The sequence below is a fragment of the Arachis hypogaea genome, chromosome 10 (assembly GCF_003086295.3).
Source record: "Arachis hypogaea cultivar Tifrunner chromosome 10, arahy.Tifrunner.gnm2.J5K5, whole genome shotgun sequence".
Taxonomy (NCBI): Eukaryota; Viridiplantae; Streptophyta; class Magnoliopsida; order Fabales; family Fabaceae; genus Arachis; species Arachis hypogaea.
Genome location: NC_092045.1, coordinates 92,393,081 through 92,414,208, shown reverse-complemented (window position 1 = coordinate 92,414,208; position 21,128 = coordinate 92,393,081). Strand labels below are relative to the sequence as shown.

General features: G+C 29.5%; 2 protein-coding genes and 2 long non-coding RNA genes across 11 annotated transcripts; all 4 read left to right on the top strand.

Annotated features, from left to right (window-relative positions):
- The first annotated feature begins 279 nt into the window (after window positions 1-279).
- On the top strand, window positions 280-1,272 carry LOC112718297 (uncharacterized). The gene is made up of 3 exons (XR_003160749.3): window positions 280-617; window positions 854-947; window positions 1,169-1,272. It is a non-coding gene; the product is annotated as an uncharacterized lncRNA (long non-coding RNA).
- Window positions 1,273-4,009: 2,737 nt separating this feature from the next.
- LOC112718296 (uncharacterized) lies at window positions 4,010-5,529 on the top strand. The gene is made up of 4 exons (XR_003160748.3): window positions 4,010-4,096; window positions 4,225-4,341; window positions 5,097-5,154; window positions 5,393-5,529. It is a non-coding gene; the product is annotated as an uncharacterized lncRNA (long non-coding RNA).
- Window positions 5,530-12,021: 6,492 nt separating this feature from the next.
- Window positions 12,022-13,316, top strand: LOC112715940 (NAC domain-containing protein 104). Its single transcript, XM_025767776.3, has 3 exons — window positions 12,022-12,526; window positions 12,647-12,912; window positions 13,019-13,316. The coding sequence occupies exons 1-3, from the start codon at window positions 12,280-12,282 to the stop codon at window positions 13,196-13,198; spliced, it is 693 nt and encodes a 230-aa protein (XP_025623561.1). The 5' UTR covers window positions 12,022-12,279; the 3' UTR covers window positions 13,199-13,316.
- A 2,110-nt stretch (window positions 13,317-15,426) lies between these two features.
- On the top strand, window positions 15,427-19,516 carry LOC112715939 (2-oxoisovalerate dehydrogenase subunit alpha 2, mitochondrial). 8 transcript variants are annotated; one of them, XM_025767771.2, is made up of 9 exons: window positions 15,427-15,773; window positions 17,307-17,441; window positions 17,530-17,712; window positions 17,841-17,998; window positions 18,111-18,210; window positions 18,499-18,610; window positions 18,736-18,875; window positions 19,001-19,186; window positions 19,259-19,516. In XM_025767771.2, the coding sequence occupies exons 2-9, from the start codon at window positions 17,349-17,351 to the stop codon at window positions 19,424-19,426; spliced, it is 1,140 nt and encodes a 379-aa protein (XP_025623556.1). In that variant the 5' UTR covers window positions 15,427-15,773; window positions 17,307-17,348; the 3' UTR covers window positions 19,427-19,516. The 8 variants fall into 8 exon arrangements, with proteins under 8 accessions (XP_025623556.1, XP_072061206.1, XP_025623557.1 ...); XM_072205105.1 differs by having other exon boundaries at window positions 15,536-15,773; window positions 17,304-17,441; window positions 17,535-17,712; XM_025767772.2 differs by having other exon boundaries at window positions 15,543-15,773; window positions 17,304-17,441.
- The last annotated feature ends 1,612 nt before the right edge of the window (window positions 19,517-21,128 follow it).

Here is a 21,128-nt window from a genome sequence, read left to right as displayed (position 1 = left end):
CGGAAAAATTAATTTTTTTCCGTGAGAAATGGTTACAGACGGAAAATCCGTCTGTAATTAAATAGACAAAACGATGCGTTTTATTAAATTATTACAGACAGAAAATTCGTCTGTAATTTAAATATTCCGTCGGTAAATATTGAGATAACACTAATCTTATCTCTATCCACTCGATCCATTTACACTCCACCCATATCAAATCCTCTCTCCGTCACCGAGTTGCTTCTTGTCTCCGTCGCACCAATTTCTTCTGCCGCTGGCGTCACAGATCCCTCTCCATCGTCCCTTGCGTCGTACGGGCTCCCTCCGCCACCGCATCCAACCCTAACCCCAGAGCTTCATCGCGCCTCCAACCCTAATCCCAGAACTTCGTCGTGCTTCCAACCCCCGCTTCGCCGCTCCCTCCATCGACGCTCCCTTCGTCTCAAAGCCTCCGTCGTGCTCACTCTATCGTAAGCCTTCAAACGTTGCTCCTTCCTCCATGACTGAAACCCGTAACGCTCTGCTTTTTCTCCTGCATCGTGGCTTCACCTTCCTCCAAACAAAATTGAAAAACCCTAACCTGGAGGCCTTCCACTGCAAACCTACCGATCCCTAATTCCGTCTCATCATCAGAGGTAAAATAAAATCCCTTTCGCCCATTTCAACCCTTCTCCACCCCCAACAGTCTCTATATCCTCTCTCTAATTCAATTGTACAATTTTATTTTCCTCTTTATTCTCTCCCTTTCGATGTTCTGTTTTTATTCTGCTGAGAATTGAAATTACTGGCTGAATTAGCTTAATTTTAGGTCTTCTAATCACCTTTCAGTTTTATTGTTGTTCCTTATTTTTCGATTATTTTATTGCCGCAGATTGAAAATGAGTAGGCGTGGGAGCAGAATAGTCTACGTTGGGAACCTCCCTGGTGATATTCGTGAAAGAGAAGTAGAAGATTTGTTTTCAAAGGTACTTTGCTATTTTCATTCGTGAAAGAGTTTGATTTTTCATTTGCTTAATACTTACCAATAGAAACTACTTTACACCTTGTGATGCCTTTGCTGATTTTTCGTGTCCTTGTTCATTTTAATTTTGGCAGGTTGTTTAAATTTGAGCTCTTGTGGTTTTAGGAATGTTAAAAGCTTTGATGCAAAATTTGGCATATAAAGTTGTTAAATTGCTTACTGCAGAAAATTCAGCAGATTGGCGCCAACTTGTATGAAATTTTGGGAAAAATATGTATGGTAATTTTTAATGAAATAAGTTGAATAATGAATCTGATGATGATTTGCAGAACTACATCACACTAACAAAGGAGAATGTCAAAGGCATAATCATGGTAACTTTTACTTTCTATTTGGAATTCATTTTCATTCAAACATATATCAGCTTTTTCTAGTTCACTATTATCCGTTCTCTTCAAACAATTGTTCATGTTTGACCTAATAACTAATAACGGAAATTAATAACTAATAATATTTAACTGCCATATTTTCATATTAAGAAAGGTCTTTATTTTAAATAAATTATATTAATCATATAAACCTATCCTCTTTATCTTTTGAAAACCTTAACAGTAGAATAGTAAAAATGGATTCATTCTTAATCTTACAAGCCACCTTTTTTGCAGTGCATTTATGATTGGAGGTAGGAAACTAATAACCAATGCACATTGTGTGGAACATGATACACAGGTAATTTCCTTAAGGGTCCTATTTTCTCCAGGATGTAGATCCTACAATATAAATTTTATTAATAAATTATATTATGTTCATAGATCTTAGAATTAGTTGCCGAAAGGTTATAAATAGCTGCCAACTTTTTCATTGTTGTGGTTTATTGCAGGTTAAAGTTAAGAGAAGAGGGGAATAATTGAATCTTATTATACATAGCATCAAGAACTGTACCACTAAATATTTTCTGATTAGGTAAGGTAGCTACATTAGTATTTTATGAGGCGAGAGATTGATTATCTTCATCATTTTTTAATCTTTTGTTCAAAATTTTAAAAGAATGTCAAAACAAAATTCTTTATATAACTTCTATGACTTCTGTATCTGGATGTCTATGCAGCCTGATAGAATGTTGCCTTATAGCATGGCCTATAATCATGATGAGGATGATGATGAAGAAGAGGGGGTCACAAAAGATGATGAGGAACACAATTTTCTGCATAATGATGAAAAGAGAAAACAAGAACTTGACAAGTCAATGCAAAAACCTAATATTTTGGTAGCTTTCTTACAGGTTTATGCTAAAGGAATTGCAATGTGAATATTGAATTGAACTCGAACTTGGACTTATCGTTATCCATTTTGAATGACGTTGCTTGTTGCGTGTTGATGGTAATGTTGCTAATGAGAATCAGAGGGATTCTGTGTGTGCTTTTAATGTGAATTTACTATTGTGTTAGGTGTTTCTAACACTTTAAGGATTACAAAAAAGTTTTCTTTCTGCTTAGTTTTTAGCTTAGTGTGGAAATCAGATACTTTCGAAATAAGGGTCTGCTTGGTTGAGTAGGAGAAAAAGGGGAAGTATAGGATGCTGTGATTACATTTCAATTTTTCCTTCTCCGATCTTTGATATGATATATCAAGAAAGTGTAAAGGGATTCTTATTCTGAAATTTATGACGACCGGATTTTTACTAACTCTTCTATGCAGCCACAATGGCTTTGATTGAAAACGTGATTTGGACTTCTGTAAGCAATAGGAGATGGTTCATATTCATTAAATATTAATTTATTTCTATGGAATTTTATTAAATGTTACTAATGGTATCCTTCAGGTAAAAGACGACCATGGCGAGCATTTTTGTGTTTTTGAGTGCTAGTAGTAATTATGAAAGCCCAGGCCCATGAATAGCCATAATCAAATCCTTGCATAGCTTCTGGTAATCTTGTATGCAGTTTACATGGTAAATTTCCCTTGCTGCTCTTCCCTCTGTTACTATATTAGTAAGCAAAGATAAGATGCAAAATTAAAGCTTCTATTATTGGCTGCAGGTGAGGAAAGGGCATTCAAAAATTTCCCAGCATTAGTTTATGCCTAACCCTTCTTTTTCCCTTCATTCTTTCGAATCTTGTTATTGACAGCCTTCAGAACTGTAAGGATACACATGCAACGTGCCAAAGATCTGAATATCGGAGTTACTTGAACAGGGGAACCAAACTCCACTCTTGATGAGGCAGAAACAGCGCTATCAGTATTTATTTGTTCTTCTGAATTCAGCAGCATATCTACTACGGAAATATGTATATCTTATGAGCATTTTGGTTCATTAAAATGATAAGGGTATTAATACATGAAGGAGAAAAAGTAATATACTTTAGAAAAATGATAGAATTTTCATTCTTAATAATGAATTATGTTACCTTGATCCAGGGTTGAAGTAACTAGAACACCTCTTTCAGCCTATAATGCCACAGAAATTCTGAAACCTAATGGTATATTCTGAATCCATTCTTGTGTTTTTGATGTTTCCTTCCACTTCAATAAGCACTATATAGAGGAAGAATTATAGAAAAATTTTATCTTGAGATTATGTTTAGGTGATGAACGTAATTCCAGGGAGAGGTGAGAAAGTATTTAAAAAATTGGAATAGTTTCTCTAGTTAAAGAAACAAAGAGAAGAAACAAAGAGAATTTTGAAGGAGGAGTGGTAGCAAATATGGTAAGAAGGGGACAATTGAAGTGATGATCAGATCAATTAAGGATAAAACATACGTCACAATAAAAAGCTTTTTCTGGTCTGTGTCTCTGAATTTATTGACTAATTGCAATGTTAATGATAAGCATTCTCATTTATACTTTAGCTTTCATATTTTTCCTTTCCATTGGTTGGACCACATAATATAAATGCTTATTGTTCTTGAGAAGAACATACAGTGGGGTGCATCAGAGCCTTGGTTTATTTGTTTTATTGTTTGGGTATATTGTGTTGTCCATCTTGGTTGAAGTAAATTTTCAAAACAAATTCTGTGAAACTTCTTTCATGGCAGTATATGCTTGTAAGTTCTCGATTAAAATATGATAGGCTGTAGCAAGTGAAGGCAGAACAGATGATGCCAAATGAAGGGGTGATGCATTTGCTCGAGCATTTTCTACTCACTTGGCACGGTAATACTGACATTCCTATTATGTTTTGATGGTTTGGTACCATTATTGAAAATTTGGCATCTATTTGCTTATTCTGTACTTGGCTTTTGTTTTCTTCTCTTCAATAAACTAACACACCAATTCAATAGGTTGATGGAGGAGCCTGCTGCATATGGGAAATTAGGCCTAGCCAATTTATTGGAAATGAGGGAAGAGTGCTTGAGAGAGTTCCAGTTTGTTGATGCCTATGGAAGTATAAAACAGAGGTAACTATTCTTTCTTTCTTCATATACCTTGTTTTTTTTTCTTATGAACTTTATATTTTTATTATTTATGTCATTTACTAAGCAGGATGTTCATCTATGTGTTTTTGCTCTCATCTTCTCAAAACTCATGCTAATTCTTTGCATCACCATTTTCATTCCCTTGTTAATACACCAATGCAATGTTTATTATCTTTTCACTGCTAGAAGTTTTTTTTATAAAAATAATACTCTAACACTCTCTCTCTCTCTTACTTTCTTCTTTTCCATCCCCAATCACAATCTCTTATTCTTTCTTTCCATCTGTAGGAGTTCAATCAAGCTTTCTCAACTTTTACTGACACTGAAACACAACTTTTACTGACACTAACAATTAGTGAAGCTTAAGTTGAATTAAGAAGTCTTCGTTGTCATTAAGTTCTCTATGTGCTAGTCTTATCCACATTTTTGCTTATTCTAGTAGAGGGTTTGCCTTAAAATTTGCTAGTCTTAATTAATCCACTTTTTAATTATTTTATTTTTGTTCTGATCTCTGTTTTTCTCTGTTTTGATTCTTTGGCATAAATTGTTCTAGAGGTACCTTTATGAGTGAAGCAAAATTTGTCATGTGTACATTTAATATAGAGAAGTGAAGTTGGCAGTGATAATGGGGCATTAAAGTATACAACCACTATTTGATAATGGTTCAATTGAGAGTTTTCGTTTAGCTCTTCGTATATTTTGGTATTAAAGTATATGATTGTACTTTGTTATGGCAGGTATACTTTATTTTGGATAATGCTACTACTTAGTAAGCTTGCATTCAGCTACTATGAGGTATTATGTCTTCAAATTTTACTACAGTTCCTCCTTTACCCTCCTTTAAGAAGCTCATGGTTATTGCTTTCTAAGAAGAGATGTGATTCTCTATTTACTGATTCTTTTATAGAAAATTGTTCATGCAAAAAGAGACTACTTCTGGAGTGCAAAATGCTTTAAATAATATATATGCTTTATTTTTATTCAAGCATTCCAATTCACTCCAATTCCAATTTGGGTTTTGATTCTATTTCAGTCAGGAGATATCAAGATTAACTTTCAATGTGAAGCTTGATGCTGCTGATGCAATTTAGTTATCTATTAATATGTTAGATTATTCTATCTTTAAGTGCTAAGTGTAATTTGTGACATTCATGTAACATTAGGATGGTCATTTTATTTTTTTTAGGTATCTTTTTATTAAGACGGTGAGATATTGGCCAATGATGTTGAAAAATAACATCCAATTTTATTGGTATCATGTAATGAATATTATGTTTATTTATGTGATTTTTGGCTTTCTTTTTTCAATTTACAGTGTTTGATGGAGTAAATTTAGAAAACAAACATAAAGTATTTATTTTGCAATGGAAAAATAAAAAAATTCTATTTTACCTTACTGACGGATTTATAGATGGATTTTCTGTCTGTAATCAGAGTGAGATGATTTTCCAAAGTTCAAATTACAGACGAAAAATCTGTCGGAAAATCTGTCTGTAATTACAGACGGAAAATCCGTCTGAAAATCCGTCTATAATTACAGATGGAAAATCCGTCGAAAAATCCGTCTGTAATTACAGACGGAAAATTCGTCTGAAAATCCGTCTGTAATTACAAACGGAAAATTCGTCGGAAAGTTCGTCGCTTGTGGGAAATGGATGGAGAATTTACAGAGGGAAAATCCGTCGGTAACTGGTAAAAATCCGTCGGTAAGTTTCCGACGGAAAAAAAAATCCGTCGGTAAATAATTTCCGACGAGGCTTTTACAGAAGGACAAAATCCGTCAGTAATTTCGTCGGTAACCAAAAATCCGTCTGTAATAAAGACTAAATCTGTCTGTAAATATGTCTGTATTAATCAATTTTCTAATTGTGATGTTAGAAGATTAATAAATTTTATAATTTATAGTTATTAATTAATTATTATTAATATTTTTAATAATATAAAATTTTATTCAATAATATAATTTTTTTAATAATTAAATACCGATCAAATTTTAATAAAAATATCGATCGTAAACTTTCTCTATACTTAATCCTAAGACCTCAGTTATTTTATCATGGCAGCTTTTTATAAATACAATTCACCGTTAGCTCAGAACAAACAAACAAAAATTATCGCAACCTTGTATTTCGATCTTACAACTTCATATTCTAGTAGTAGTACTATGAAAAAGATTATCACGTTTGAAACAATATCCATATAGAAAAAGAAAAAGTTAAGCACCTCCAAATTAAAATATGATGACCACTCAAATAAAAACATTTATTTCATTTTTTTATATTGTATTTTAATTGATTTTTTATAATTTATTTGGTATTTTTCATCATATATTATTAAATTTTTTAAAAGATTTTTTTTCAAAAACAGTAAAAAAACATTTAATTTGGACTAAACTAAAAAAATAACAGATTAATTATTAGATTTTTTTAAAATTATTTATATAAAAAAATATATCACATTCATCAAAATATATATATATATATATATATAAAACAAGTTCTTAAAATTTTTACAAATAAAAAATAATTAATTTATATTCATACAATATATAAAATAATTATTATATTATTATTATATTATAGATTAAAATTCACTAATTTAAATTTTTGTTTTCATTTTTAATATAACCATTAAAAATAAATAAATTTTTTATAACAAAATGTAGTGTAATAAAATATATATATAATATTAATTAATTTTCAAAAAATTCTAAAGAAAATGTTTTTTTAATAAAGTGTTATTAAAAAATTAACATTATAAAAAGTAATTTCAACCAATATAATATAATAGGTTATTAAATATATTTAATAAAAAACACATTGAATATAAATTTTTATTTAGTTTAAATTTTAAATAATTTTTAATTGAATTTCAAATATTTTTATTTTAAAAAGTTAGAATATTTTAACATCATCGTTTTCGTATCTTTTTAATTGAGTCTTTGATTTTTTGAATTATAAACCTTATTTATAATTAAGAGTAATATTTTAACTCAACTAATTAGTCACACATATAAAAATACCAAAATAATTCTATTGTCATAATTATAATCTAACTTTATAAGCAATACAATACAATGAAATTATATATAAGTAATATAACCAAATTTTATCTACATCTATAGTCACATTTCATAAATAATATAATCAAATTATATTTATGTTTATAATTAAAAGATGAATAAAAATACAAAAAATTATCACGATGGTTAATTTTTTTCATTCATAATTTTTTTATTATTTTTGTTGTGAAAAGTTTAATTATTTTAATAATTAATTATTTTTTTAAAAAAATAATTCAATAACACAAAAAAGTCTTATTAAGAGTAATTTATTTATATATGATTAAAAAATAATTGAATAATTATATACGATAAAAAATTAATATTATTAAAAAATAAAATTAAAATTTATTTTAAAATAAAAATAAAGTTTATTTTAAAATAAAATTAAAAATCATGCTTTTTTTCTTTTTTCTAAAATTTATCTACGAGTAATTCTATAAATATTTTATGTTGAATAAAAATATTAAACTCGTACTAAAATTTATTCTAATAAAATTTATTTTTATTCTACTAAACGTTAAATAAACTATTGAAAAGAATTTTGTTTTCGCCGTTAGAGAAGAATGATAAACTTCCATACTTCTATTATGTTATGGCAATAATTTGGCCATTTATTTTTTAATGTACAAAATAATAATAATAATAATAATAATAATAATAATAATAATAATAATAAAAAGAGTGTGGATCTGATTCTTTTAAACATATTTACTTCTATCTGATTAGAGTGTGGAGCCGATTTGATCCAATCCGATCATCTTATAGATCAGATCATATCCACAAATTACAGATCAGATACGGATAAATACTGTGGATTTATCAATATGATTTAATCTATGAACACCCCTAACTACTACTATAGGTTCATTGTTGCAAAAGACTGCTTTTTTTTAATTATAAACCATTATTAGATCTTAATTACCATTAAAACAACTTAATTGTCAACAAAGAGATAATACTTATTGGTCTCTGAAATTATGTTCGTATTTCAATCTAATTTCAAAAATTTTGATTTACTCAATTTAGTCTCTCAACATAATAGTTATGACTCACGTTGGTTCCTGATATTATTTTTGTCACAGTCTCACAAAATCGTTAACGACATGCTGAGATGGACTAACAACTGCTACATTATACGTTCTAGCAACTATTTGATGTGATAATTGAATTTTTTTAACTTAATTTTTTTCAACTAAACACTTAAAACTCTAATATAAGTCACGGATATCTAAGTTAAAAAATCAAACTAAGTAAATTGAAACTTTAAAAATTATATTAAAACTCGAATATAACTTCAAAACAGAACTTTAACTTATGTACTGATTAATTTAAATGAGAATAAAATAAATAAAAATTCAATATAATTTTTATCAATGTTTTCAAATTCAAAATTTTTATACCAAAATTAACTAGAATTTCTCTTTAAATTAAAATTTAATGAAATAGTGACTTTAATTATCTTAACCAATGTTCTAATTAATTACTTTTATGTCTTAAGAAAACTGTATATGGGAAGAAAATAATTAATTTGCCTACTTTAATAAATAGTTATTTTACTAAAATAAAAGAAACTATTTTTTAAAAATTTTTTAAGAACTAATTAATATTATATATATTTTATTACACTACATTTAGCTATAAAAATTTTATTTATTTCTAATGCTTATATTAAATATGAAAAAAAATATAAATTAGTGAATTTTAATCTATAATATAATAATAATATAGTAATTATTTTATATATTGTACGAATATAAATTAATTATTTTTTTATTTGTAAAAATTTTAAGAGGTTTGAACTTGTTTTATATATGGTGTTTGCTACGGTACGATGATAAATTCATATGTACCGATACGTTTAAAATATGCACAAATAATAACAAGTCACGTGGAATTTATTTTTCACATCAACATTTAATTTTTATTTTTTTAAATATATATTATATCACCACTTTTACTAATATATCCATTTAATTAAATAAAAAAAATATATTTTTTATTTAATTTTATAAAAAATCTTAAACATTCTTCTTTTATTTGATTAGACAAAAATATCCTTTTAAATTAATAAAATTTTAGAATTCAATTAATTCTAATTTTATAGTTTCAAATAATTTAAGCAACAAAACAAAAACATATTAAAAAAACAAAAAATCAAAATTTCTTCATCTTCTCCAATTTCTCTAATCATTCGTGCCCCCTCTAAACAAAACATATAAAAAAAAATAAAAAATCGATCGTTTTTCATCTTATCCAATTACCCCTCTAAAATAAAATAGTAAAAATCCCAAATCAAAATCCTAAATTTTTTGCCGCCGTCGTAAGACTGCATCAGCAGAAGGGATCGATTTGAACATGTCACCGGCAACAAAGTTCAAATTCCCATCTCCTTTGAGGTTACCAACAACCTCCGACTGGTCGAAAACGGTGCACTTCAACTGTGGAAACTCTTGATGAATAAGTTTAGAGACACCGCCAACATCAACAACAGAGCTGAGATTCTCAAACACGTGCCTGCACTCCTTGAGCGCAATCTTGAACATGTATGAATCAGCGGCGAAGAACTTAGGGTTTTAGTTTGGGATTTTTACTGCTTTGCTTCAGAGGGGTAATTGGAGAAGATGAAGAACGATTGATTTTTTATTTTTTTGATATGTTTTGCTTAGAAGAGACACAAATGATTAGAGAAATTTAGAAAAGATGAAGAAATTTTGATTTTTTATTTTTTTAATATGTTTTTGTTTTATTGTTTAAATTATTTAAAATTATAAAATTATGATTAATTGAATTCTAAAATTTTGTTAATTTAAAAAGATATTTTTGTCTAATCAAATAAAAGAAGAATGTTTAAGATTTTTTATAAAATTAAATAAAAAATATTTTTTTATTTTTATTTAATTAAAGGGATATATTAGAAAAAGTGGTGATATAATATATATTTAAAAAATAAAAATTAAATGTTGATGTGGAAAATAAATTCCACGTGGATTGTTATTATTTGTCCATATTTTAAACATATCGGTACGTATGAATTTATCATCGTACCGTAACAAACACCTTTGTGTGTGTGTATGTGGCCACAAATTTGGTGGCTATGGTGGGGTGTGTGTGTGGCTATGGACTTTACAAAATGATATTTTTAACTATTTTCAATCATACAAAATGAAAAACTGAAGCACGTTTCAGTTCTATTAATAAATAATGACATGTTTATGAGTCTGTAAATAAAAGAAAAAAATTAGATCATTTATCATATTTTTTGATAAAAAAATAATCTATATTTTCTCTCGTTGTCAGAAATAAAGTCGCTACCAATGCCCAAAATTTAAAAAATAATAGTATCTAAAAATACTTATATTGCATTAATTTTTTTCACGTTAATAAATAATTATTTATATATTTTATTTTTAATTAAAATAATCATTTTATTCCGCAATAAAAAATTGAAGTCTAAAGTTGCTGTTATTAATTAAATTTTAATATTAGTCAAGTGAAATTTAAAATTATCAATTACAAAAAAAAAAGTATAAGTAGGCAATGAAAATATTAAATAATGTGAATAATAGATATATCGGATATTTAATTTATTAGGTGTGCAAATAATTATTCTAATATTAAAATTTAAGTTAGTAGTTTAAAATATAGTATATTTTATTTGAATTGAACTAATTTTAAAGTCTTATTGTTTACGTTGTTTCAAAAAAAATTATTAATTATTTAAGGTAACCCTACCACGTTGAAAGCCACCATAGTCGTGGCTATATATATATATATATATATATATATATATATATATATATATATATATATATATATATATATATATATATATATATATATATATATATATGAGATATATTTTTTATATAAATAGTTTAAAAAAAGTCTAATAGTTAATCTATTATTTTTTTATTTTAGTCCAAATTAAATATTTTTTATTATTTTAAAAAGAAAATCTTTTTGAAAAATTTAATAAGAGAAAGTATAAGGAGCCAATGTCCTAAACGTACAATGTGTACAATAGAGGTTTAAAAAGTATCAGAGATATGACCATTAGTGTTACATTGTTCTATCAGGTTATGCTATTGGGATGAGTGGTTTCATAACATGGTATTAGAGTTCTAGATCCAAAAGGTTAAGAGTTCGATTTTTGGTGAACCCCAAAATCAGCTTATCTTTGGTGAACCCTAAAATCAGCTTAACCTTATTGTACGCATAGGCCATTTACTCCCTAGCAGTACTCATTTAATAATATGTGATGAGAAACATAGAAACATCTTTAAAAATAGATGAAAGTGGTCACTTTAAAATATTTGTAAATGACGCGTTTATTGTGTAACTTTGCATGCAAAAGCAATACATAATTAACAAGTGGCAAATTGTTATTCCATTGTCATGATTCAATAATTATGCATGTTAAGTTTATAAGAAAAGAATTGATAATTAAATAATTGATTAACGTAAGTAAGAATATTTTAATATTTAAAGAAACACTAATTAATTCCCTATTTTCTTCTACTAATATTATTAAGTTTCTATCATTTTCCAAAAACAATATTGAATTTGGTGTATAACGTCATTGCAAAGTCAACTAACTTGTCATACATGTTATTGTTGAATAATATTGCTGGTAATTAACTTTAGTGTGTGTATATATGTGTCTTAAAACCAAAGTAGTTAGCTTTTGTTGTTAGTTTCCTTGGCCGCCTTTAATTAACCTTGTGATATTATGACATGTTCCAAGTACCGCCGCCTTTATAATTTCCAGCAATCTATCCATCCATTATTATAATTGTGAAAAATAATCAACCCGAATCTTTATCTCTCTACTCAGCATATATATAGTGACAAAATAAATGGATTATGGAAGTGTAGTTATTACTATACCAAACTCAACAATTCATACATACACCACCAATTCTATGATGATGATGACTGCAGATTATGAAAGCGTGAAGCAGCTTCCTCCTGGGTTTTTGTTCTCTCCAACGGATGAAGAACTTGTCCTTCACTTTCTCTATGCCAAGGCTTCTCTTTTGCCATGCCATCCCAACATCATCCCTGATCTTGATGTCTCTCTCGCTCATCCTTCCCAACTCAACGGTATCTTTAACCACCTACTCAATTTCTTATAACCACTTTTCATATAACAAGCAAGTTAACACCTTTTACTTTAAACCAAAATAAATTATTTTAAAATTGAGCAGTGTAAATATTTGGCAGGTAAAGCGTTGTCAAGCGGAAATCAATACTATTTCTTCAGCAAAGTGAAGGAAAAAAGAATAACAGAAAATGGGTATTGGAAGGAAATAGGTGAAAGTGAAGCAATATTGTCATCAACGTTTGAGAAGAAAGTAGGGACAAAGAAGAACCTTGTATTCCACATAGGAGAAGCTCCACACGGCATTGAAACCAGTTGGGTCATGCAAGAATATCATATTTGCCCATCCTCTAACATTATTTCTACAACTAGAGCCAGAAGAAAACACGTAAGTCACTACCCACATCCACTATATATAGGTTTAACTTCTTTTTAGATGTTATTTTTTTTTTCATTTGTGAAAAATTTACGAACATCTAATTAAATTAAAACAGGATCATCAAATTTGGAGCAAATGGGTTTTGTGCAAAGTGTATGAAAAGAAGGGGTCCGTACGAGGTGTAAACTACTGTAGCGACGATGATGACAGTGGGACAGAGCTATCTTGGCTTGACGAAATTTATCTCTCGTTGGATGATGATCTGGAAGAAATTAGCGTCTCCATTTTAGATTGAATATGTATCAATTACCTGAATTTTAGGTTTAATATATATGTAACGGTGCCGCTATATATGTTGATACTACTGTATATTGAATTGGGAGTTCAATGAAAATGATTATACCTTCACTAAATATTTTAAATGGAAGACAATTGAACAATAAATTCTAAAATTTGGTTCAATAAAATAAAAATACATTGCATTTTATTTTATCCACCTAAATAAAATACTTTAATATACTATTTGCACACTTAGTAAATTGAACATTTAATATATTTATTATTTATATTATTTAATATTTTCATTATCTACCTATATTTTTCCATTCTAAATAATATTTAACTAGTTTTTGTTCTTTTCTACTATCTTAAGTCTTAACTGAGTGAAGCTAATCCAAAGGTATAAATAATATTTTAAAGGTAAGTGTACCTTTTTAGAGAAAAAAAATAGACATATAATAATACACATTTAATGAATACTTAAAAATATAATAATTTATATAATTTTAATATTATAAAAATATTTTTTGATATTTATTTTTAATATATATATTTAATAAAAAAAAGTATGAACAATTATTTAATTTTTTTTACCAAATTTTTAATTTATTGATACTTATTTTTGTAAATCTATAATTCACCTTATACAATATAGACTTATTTATTTGTACTTCTAAAAAAGTAGAAGCAGAAAATAAGTAATTTTTCCCTTTTTTAAAAAGCACTTAGAAATTTACTTCTAAGATTTATAGAAGAATTTAGATTGGCTAAAATAAAAATATTAGTAAAATAATAAAGCTAATTAATAAGGAATTAATCATCATTAAAATTGTACCTCCCATTATATATGAATCATATTACTTTAATTTAAAAATAATTCATTTTTTTATTTTATTACTTTATCAAATTTTTTATTTTAAAAGAATTTAGTTCTCCATAAAAAGTAGCGAAATTAAAGAAAGAGAAAATCTGCAAAAGATTAAGATTACTAATTTCTTTCAATATATTCTAAAAGAAAAATATGTTTATTTAGAAAATATAAAATATTAACCACTACATGAATCCTCATGCGATTTTTCAATTGCATTATCTTAAAAATGATATCTAATCATATTGTGATTATTATTTGTTATATTTAAAAATTTAATTTCATTTTAAAATTAAAAATTCTCTATTCTGTACACACGATGTGTTTATATCTAAAACATGTGTTACATATAATCATATATTACATATTATTCTTTAAATAAAATATTTTAATTAAAAGATCATTAAAAGATAACATAATTAGTATATTTTATTAAAAACCTACGTAGTTATTTTATTTTATATCAATAGGTAAATATAATAAAATAACTATACCTTTTAATTTTCAAAATTACCATGTTATGTAAAATAGTTTTTTTCATAACTATAATTATAAATTTATGTAAAAATGATTTAATAAATACATAAAATATTTACTAAAAAGTAGTTCTATAAATATAAAATATTTTTTATTTTTATTTCTGAGGAAATACTTCTCTCAACCTAATAAACAAACAAGTCTAACATTAAGGCTTTAATTAGAGAATAAACCTTTTTCAAATGAGAAAAGTAATGGGACCAATATTATACGACAAATATTACAACCAACTTTAACATAAAGAAAAATTATATGAATCTTTAATAGATTTTTTATTGGGCTTATTTTTTTGGTGTACTTATATTAGGCTTATTTGATAGTCTGTTATAATATTGATTAAAATTGACTATTGTAGTATTAATTCTCTATCTTTACTTTTTTTTTTAAATAAAGTAAAAAGAAAAGTTCAAAAGTTGGTTGAATAGTGATTAAAATAAATTATTGAAAAGTTTATTCTCAAACATTTTTCTTTATTCTTTATTTTCTTTTGGCAGGAAACCTTTTTTTTTTTGGTTTATACTGGTATCAATCAAGCCGAAAGTCCAATGATTAATTCTGAGGCACACAAAGTGAACATCCCTCCCAAATAAGCAAGTTCCATTTTTATCCTTCGATGAATATCGAATTTAGAAGAGATGGTTAAGGGACACAGACCCTCATCCCTCTGCACCAACTTGCGTATCAATTATGTACAATATTTTCGGCCTCTTGTTTTTAATTTCCTTGGTCCTAGTACAATTAGCGCATTCCAAAACCAAAATATCAATAAATTTCCTTGATAAAAAAAAAAAAAAAAACGATATGAAAACATATATTGGGTCAATAAAGGCCGAATAAATGGGCTTGAGAAAGGTTGTTGAATCCACAATCCTTATCATTCAATCCTCATTCCGCAGCGCACGAGGCTAAATCCAAAACAAATTATTATAAAAAGCTCAATATTAAATTAAATTAAATGTTTCTTGTTAAAACTGGGTTCACCTCACCGGAAGTGTCGTGCTTCTGTTGTTCGGTTGTTCCTCCAATCTGCTACGATGTGGATATCGAAGACCATCTTCAACCACTTCAAATCCAGGCTCAACTTCACACCTAACTATGCACCACTATCTCTTCCTCTCCGCGCCGATTTGCATCCACCATAGCTCAAAATCCTTCCACCTTCAATTCCATCCACGATGCTAACCAGGTCTCTCTCTCTCTCTCTCTCTCTCTCTCTCTCTCTCTCTTAGAATGCATGCTGATTGGGTCATTAACTCGTAATTTTCTACGACAGACTGTATTTCTACGTATGTTTCTTTGATTATCCTCTCAATTAGTACTATCTGATCTCTTTAATTTATTTTTTCTGTATATATATTTAATTTACTGGAGTAAAGATTTCTTGTTCTTTTATCATCTTCATCAGCAATATATAATTTTTTATTTTACTCCGATATGTATTTATTTTTGGAATGATTTTTCTCCACATTTATAGTTTCCGTGGAACTGTAAATGGACTTACACGAGTCTCAATTACTGGACTTGGGCCCGAGGCCCAAATAGAAAACCCTAGTTTCAATCCCTATATAATGACCTGACAGGAAGCACTGCAGTTACTGCAGTACCATCGTCGCAATGTTCGCATTCAAGTTTGAAACAGCATTTCTAGTGCTATAATTATAAGTCTGTGTGTTGTTTGTGTGTGCGTATGTTCATATGAGAAAGCAAGGTAGCTTCTTGACGAGACTTCGATTAATATACGGTCCTCGTCAATCCTGTTTTACAAACTTGCAATATCATAATCAGCAGTGTCACTCGTCTGAATTTGATTTCTCCTGATCTTTCAGGCCCTTTATCACTGCTACATTTTCCCACCTCTTTTATTATTATTATTATTATTATTATTATTATTATTATTATTATTATTATTATTTCACTTCGGAACTGATTTGAGCAAACGCACTCTGTCCCTAAACCGTGCTTTGACACGAATGTTTTGAGGCAATTTCTTCGTTTGCGAAAGTAATGTCATTCCATTAAACCATGAATTTGCTTGTCTGGGCTTGTATCACATGCCTATCGGGTGCGTTGATGGACTACACTTCTTTGTTTCTGAAATAAATCCCCAATCTCAGGTTATACTTTACTCGTATTAGGTTATAAAAAGTTTACAAACTTTAGAAGGCCCGTAATATTTGTTAAGATCCAAAATTGCAAAATCTACTTTTAAAGATATGAAATTGGAAAATGTTTTATCATCGATGAACCTTAATCCCGCTTTAACGATGAAATAATTGACCAATTCGTAAGGAATATGGTGACTCTGATTAATAAAGATCCTATTGGAAAGTGAAACCTCTAGCTAATAAGTATGAAACCGTGAAACTTGATGACCTAATTGCAAGGTGAAATCCTTGATTCAAAATTTGAAAATTTCGTAGTTGGAATACTCGTCTGAGCTTACACAAATTTAAATAGTATTTTTTATATACCCTGGTCATAATAATTGAATCCTGAGCACTGAAATGTTGCATTCTAATTCGTGACGTAAATTGGGATATATGACACCAAATGTAATAAACTGAAGTAGTACTGCACCACATAATTGATAATTTCATATTTCCAAATTCCAATATATAACTAGTGTGAATTCAGCCTTTACTCTCTCTGGTTTGAAATCTGTAACTGCAGTGATGCGCTGCTTAATTTATATGCATGTTTGCATAACTGGATACAGCAGGTTATCGATTTTCCTGGAGGAACAGTGAAGTTCATCCCGGAAATGAGATTTATATCTGAATCATCTCCACAGAGAATACCCTGCTACCGTGTCCTCGACGACGATGGACAGCCTCTGGCCAATAATTTTGTCCAGGTTTTAAACTGATCCACCATTCCATTGTTCATGCATTTTCCTAATGGAAAAATTTGAAAACGAAATTGATGAATTTCATTGATGTTAGGTTAGTGAGGAAGTTGCTGTAAGGATGTACAGTAACATGGTTACACTACAAATTATGGACACCATTTTCTATGAAGCGCAAAGGCAGGGCAGAATATCTTTTTATGCAACGACCATTGGAGAAGAGGCAATAAATATTGCATCAGCTGCAGCTCTTACTAGGGATGATGTTATTTTCCCTCAGGTTAAAAGCATAATTGGAAATCAAGCATCTTAGGCTCTAGTTATGCAGTTATCATCTTAGTTATCAGAATTTTAGGAGAGGCCTAATGATTCGAAATAATGTAACTGTAAATGTTATCCTATATGCAGTATAGGGAACCAGGACCCCTGTTATGGCGTGGTTTCACATTGCAAGAAATTGCACACCAGTGTTTTTCCAATAAATATGACAATGGAAAAGGACGGCAAATGCCAATACATTATGGGTCCAACAAGCATAATTACTTTACTGTAGCATCAACTGTTGCGTAAGTATTGAAGGCTTCCATTTACAGGCACAATTTTTTGTTTTTTGGGTGTGTGTTTTAGCGGTTAACAGTCTAATGGTGCATAAAATACAATGTTTAACCATATTTACAGCACACAAGTTCCCCATGCTGTTGGAGCTGCATATTCTTTAAAGATGGACAAAAAAGATGCATGTTCTATCACTTACTTTGGTGATGGTGGCTCAAGTGAGGTAATTATACAGTTGTCTTAACCACAGGCGATTTCTCCTTTTACTGCAATAGGAAGTTCTGTAGCATTTAAACCCAGCATGGGTCTAAACCATAAGTTTTATTCTTGAAAATTTTATTAAAGGAATTCAAATAATGCGAGTTTCATTGAATGTTTGCGAGGAGTGCTTACTATGATTTTATTTCTGTTGCAACCAGATATCTCAGTAAATATGTGGTTTCATTTGCAATAATTAGTGTAAAGTGAAGTGCTTTCACCTTGTAAATTCTAATGCATTCTGTAACACCAGGGAGATTTCCATGCTGCCTTAAATTTTGCAGCAGTTATGGAGGCGCCAGTTATTTTCCTGTGCCGAAACAATGGATGGGCTATCAGCACCCCAACTTCGGATCAATTTCGAAGTAAAATTTTCCCCTCTTATTTCAATATTGCATCTTTGGTTAGGTTTCTACTTTCTGGCAATGTCATTGCACATTCAATGTAAACCTTAGCCATGTTGTTCTGGGTTTCTTCTGTTCATGCATAGGTGATGGTGTTGTCGTGAAAGGACAGGCATATGGAGTCCGCAGCATTCGAGTAGATGGCAACGACGCCCTGGCCATTTATAATGCTGTTCAAGCTGCTCGTGAAATGGCAATCAGTGAAGAGAGACCAGTTCTAATAGAAGTGAAGTGATAACTTTTCAAGTCATATTTTGAGGAATTTTGACAAGACTATCTGTTATTGTCTCGTATCAAAAGCTTTAAAAGCAGGCCAATGTATCTTTCTTATTTGTGTATTCTCTTTTTCAGGCTCTTACATATAGAGTAGGACACCATTCGACATCGGATGACTCCACCAAGTATCGTCCAGCCAATGAGATTGAATGGTGGAGGCTCGCTCGAGATCCGGTGGCTAGGTTTAGAAAGTGGATAGAAAGGAATGGTTGGTGGAATGACATGGCTGAATCAGAGCTTAGGAACAGTCTGAGACAGCAGGTAAACAATATCCATGTCTGAAATTGGTGTTATTCAATAGTTATGTTCTAACCCGGCATGTTCATGTTGTAGCTTCTGCATTCAATTCAAGTGGCAGAGAATATAGAGAAGCCTCCAATTGAAGATATATTTAACGATGTTTATGATGTGCCTCCGTCCAATCTTCGTGAGCAGGAGCAATGGGTCAAAGATACCATAAAAAAGCATCCGTTAGATTACCCAGAGAATATTTCTGCATAGTAATCATAAATTGCATATCCTCATGCGCATGTAATTGTACTGGATGCAAGTATTCTTGTTCTATGAATAAAATGCATGTGCATACTCCTATCCTAAACTTGCAATTAGAATTGTCGGTTCAACTTGACTCGTTTGGGCTAAAGAGTTGAACAGGTTGACTTGTTTGACTTTTTTTCCCTTTATTTTCTTAAATAATACTATAATTTTAGAAAAAATTTTTTACTTGATAACCCTATAAATAAAAAAAATTATCATACATTCATATATTCTCATACTAAATTATTTAAAGTTTAAAATACTAATTAACAAAGGCTTCCAATACTATAGGAATGAAGGCATTTTTCATCCATATGTGATGAAAATACGTGGCTGAAACTGCTTGTATATGCGTGGCTTGTATCCTGGGAGAATTGGGGACAATGATTGAATTCAACTTGTCACTTTGGGTGTTTTTTTTTTTTGGATCTGACTTTGGGTGTTGTAATTAGCAAAAATTAATGCTAATGTTAATGATGGTGATTCGTGGGCCGTTTTTGGTGGCCTAATTTTTTTTATATAAGGCTATTACGGGTTTCATTTTTTTTTTCAATCCAAGAAAAGAAGTGTAATGGTAGAGTTTTCTGTAAATCGGGAAAGAGGACTATAGATAGCAAAAAATAAATCAAAAGGCAATCTGTTGCTGAAAAACAAAATAAAAAAACCTTGAAGATGGAAATAACAATAATTCCATAAGGTGGGAAAGAAGGCTCATTCTTTTTCGATATTGCAGGAGTTTGTGTTGTGCGTTGATACGGATTATATGGGTGTTAGACTTTGGTGTGGGACAGTTTTTAGTGAATGCAATGAAGGAAAAAATCGTACCCAATGATTTTTTTTGTTTTTGCCAACCAATTGGACGGTCCAATTTGTGTGGGAATGAGAATTTGAATTTTAGCTTAGCTAATCGGACCGTCTAATTTCTGTATATATCAAAATTTTTTATTTTGCGAAAATAAATCGGATGGAACAAGTGTGTGTAACTCGTAAACCACTTCTCAGATCTTTCCTTCTTGTTCTTCTTATTCTATTTCTTCTTCTTCTTCTTCCCTTAGCTGCTGTATCTCTCTTCTTTCGTATGAATTAAAAAAATAGTGAAGTTTTTATGTATGTGAGTGAGAGAAATGGATGATAGAGTTCTTTAAAAGTATATTATTATTATTTTGGTCAAATTTTGTTATAAACATCTGAAGGAGTAAAATTTACGTGTGAAAATCCGTTAGATGTTGTTATTCCCTTCACAATCTCATTTGAAGAGCTCAAATGTGTGATTTTTGAGAAGATAGATTCTGAGATGTCAAGAAAAATATCATGTATTTATACAGATATCCCATACCAATATTTGGTGGATTCGTTCAATTTTAAACCAAATATATAACTGACGAAGCGAGTATGCAAGAGATGTTTTCAATATATATTGAACGTCATACTCAGATCTCGTTAATTGAGTTGTACATTGAATTCGAACAATCTGAGACAAACCGAAATATTGTACGGGAAGATTAGAATAGTGATAGTGAAGAAGAGTTCGAAAGCAATTACAAAGTTGTTGGTCCAGACGGAGATGAAGATCAAGGTGACGGCACTATGGCTCCAAATGTGATAGGCATCGCAAATGCACTCGCAAACGAAGTGCCGTTTGAAGAGCCATCTTTCGTGCGAGTTT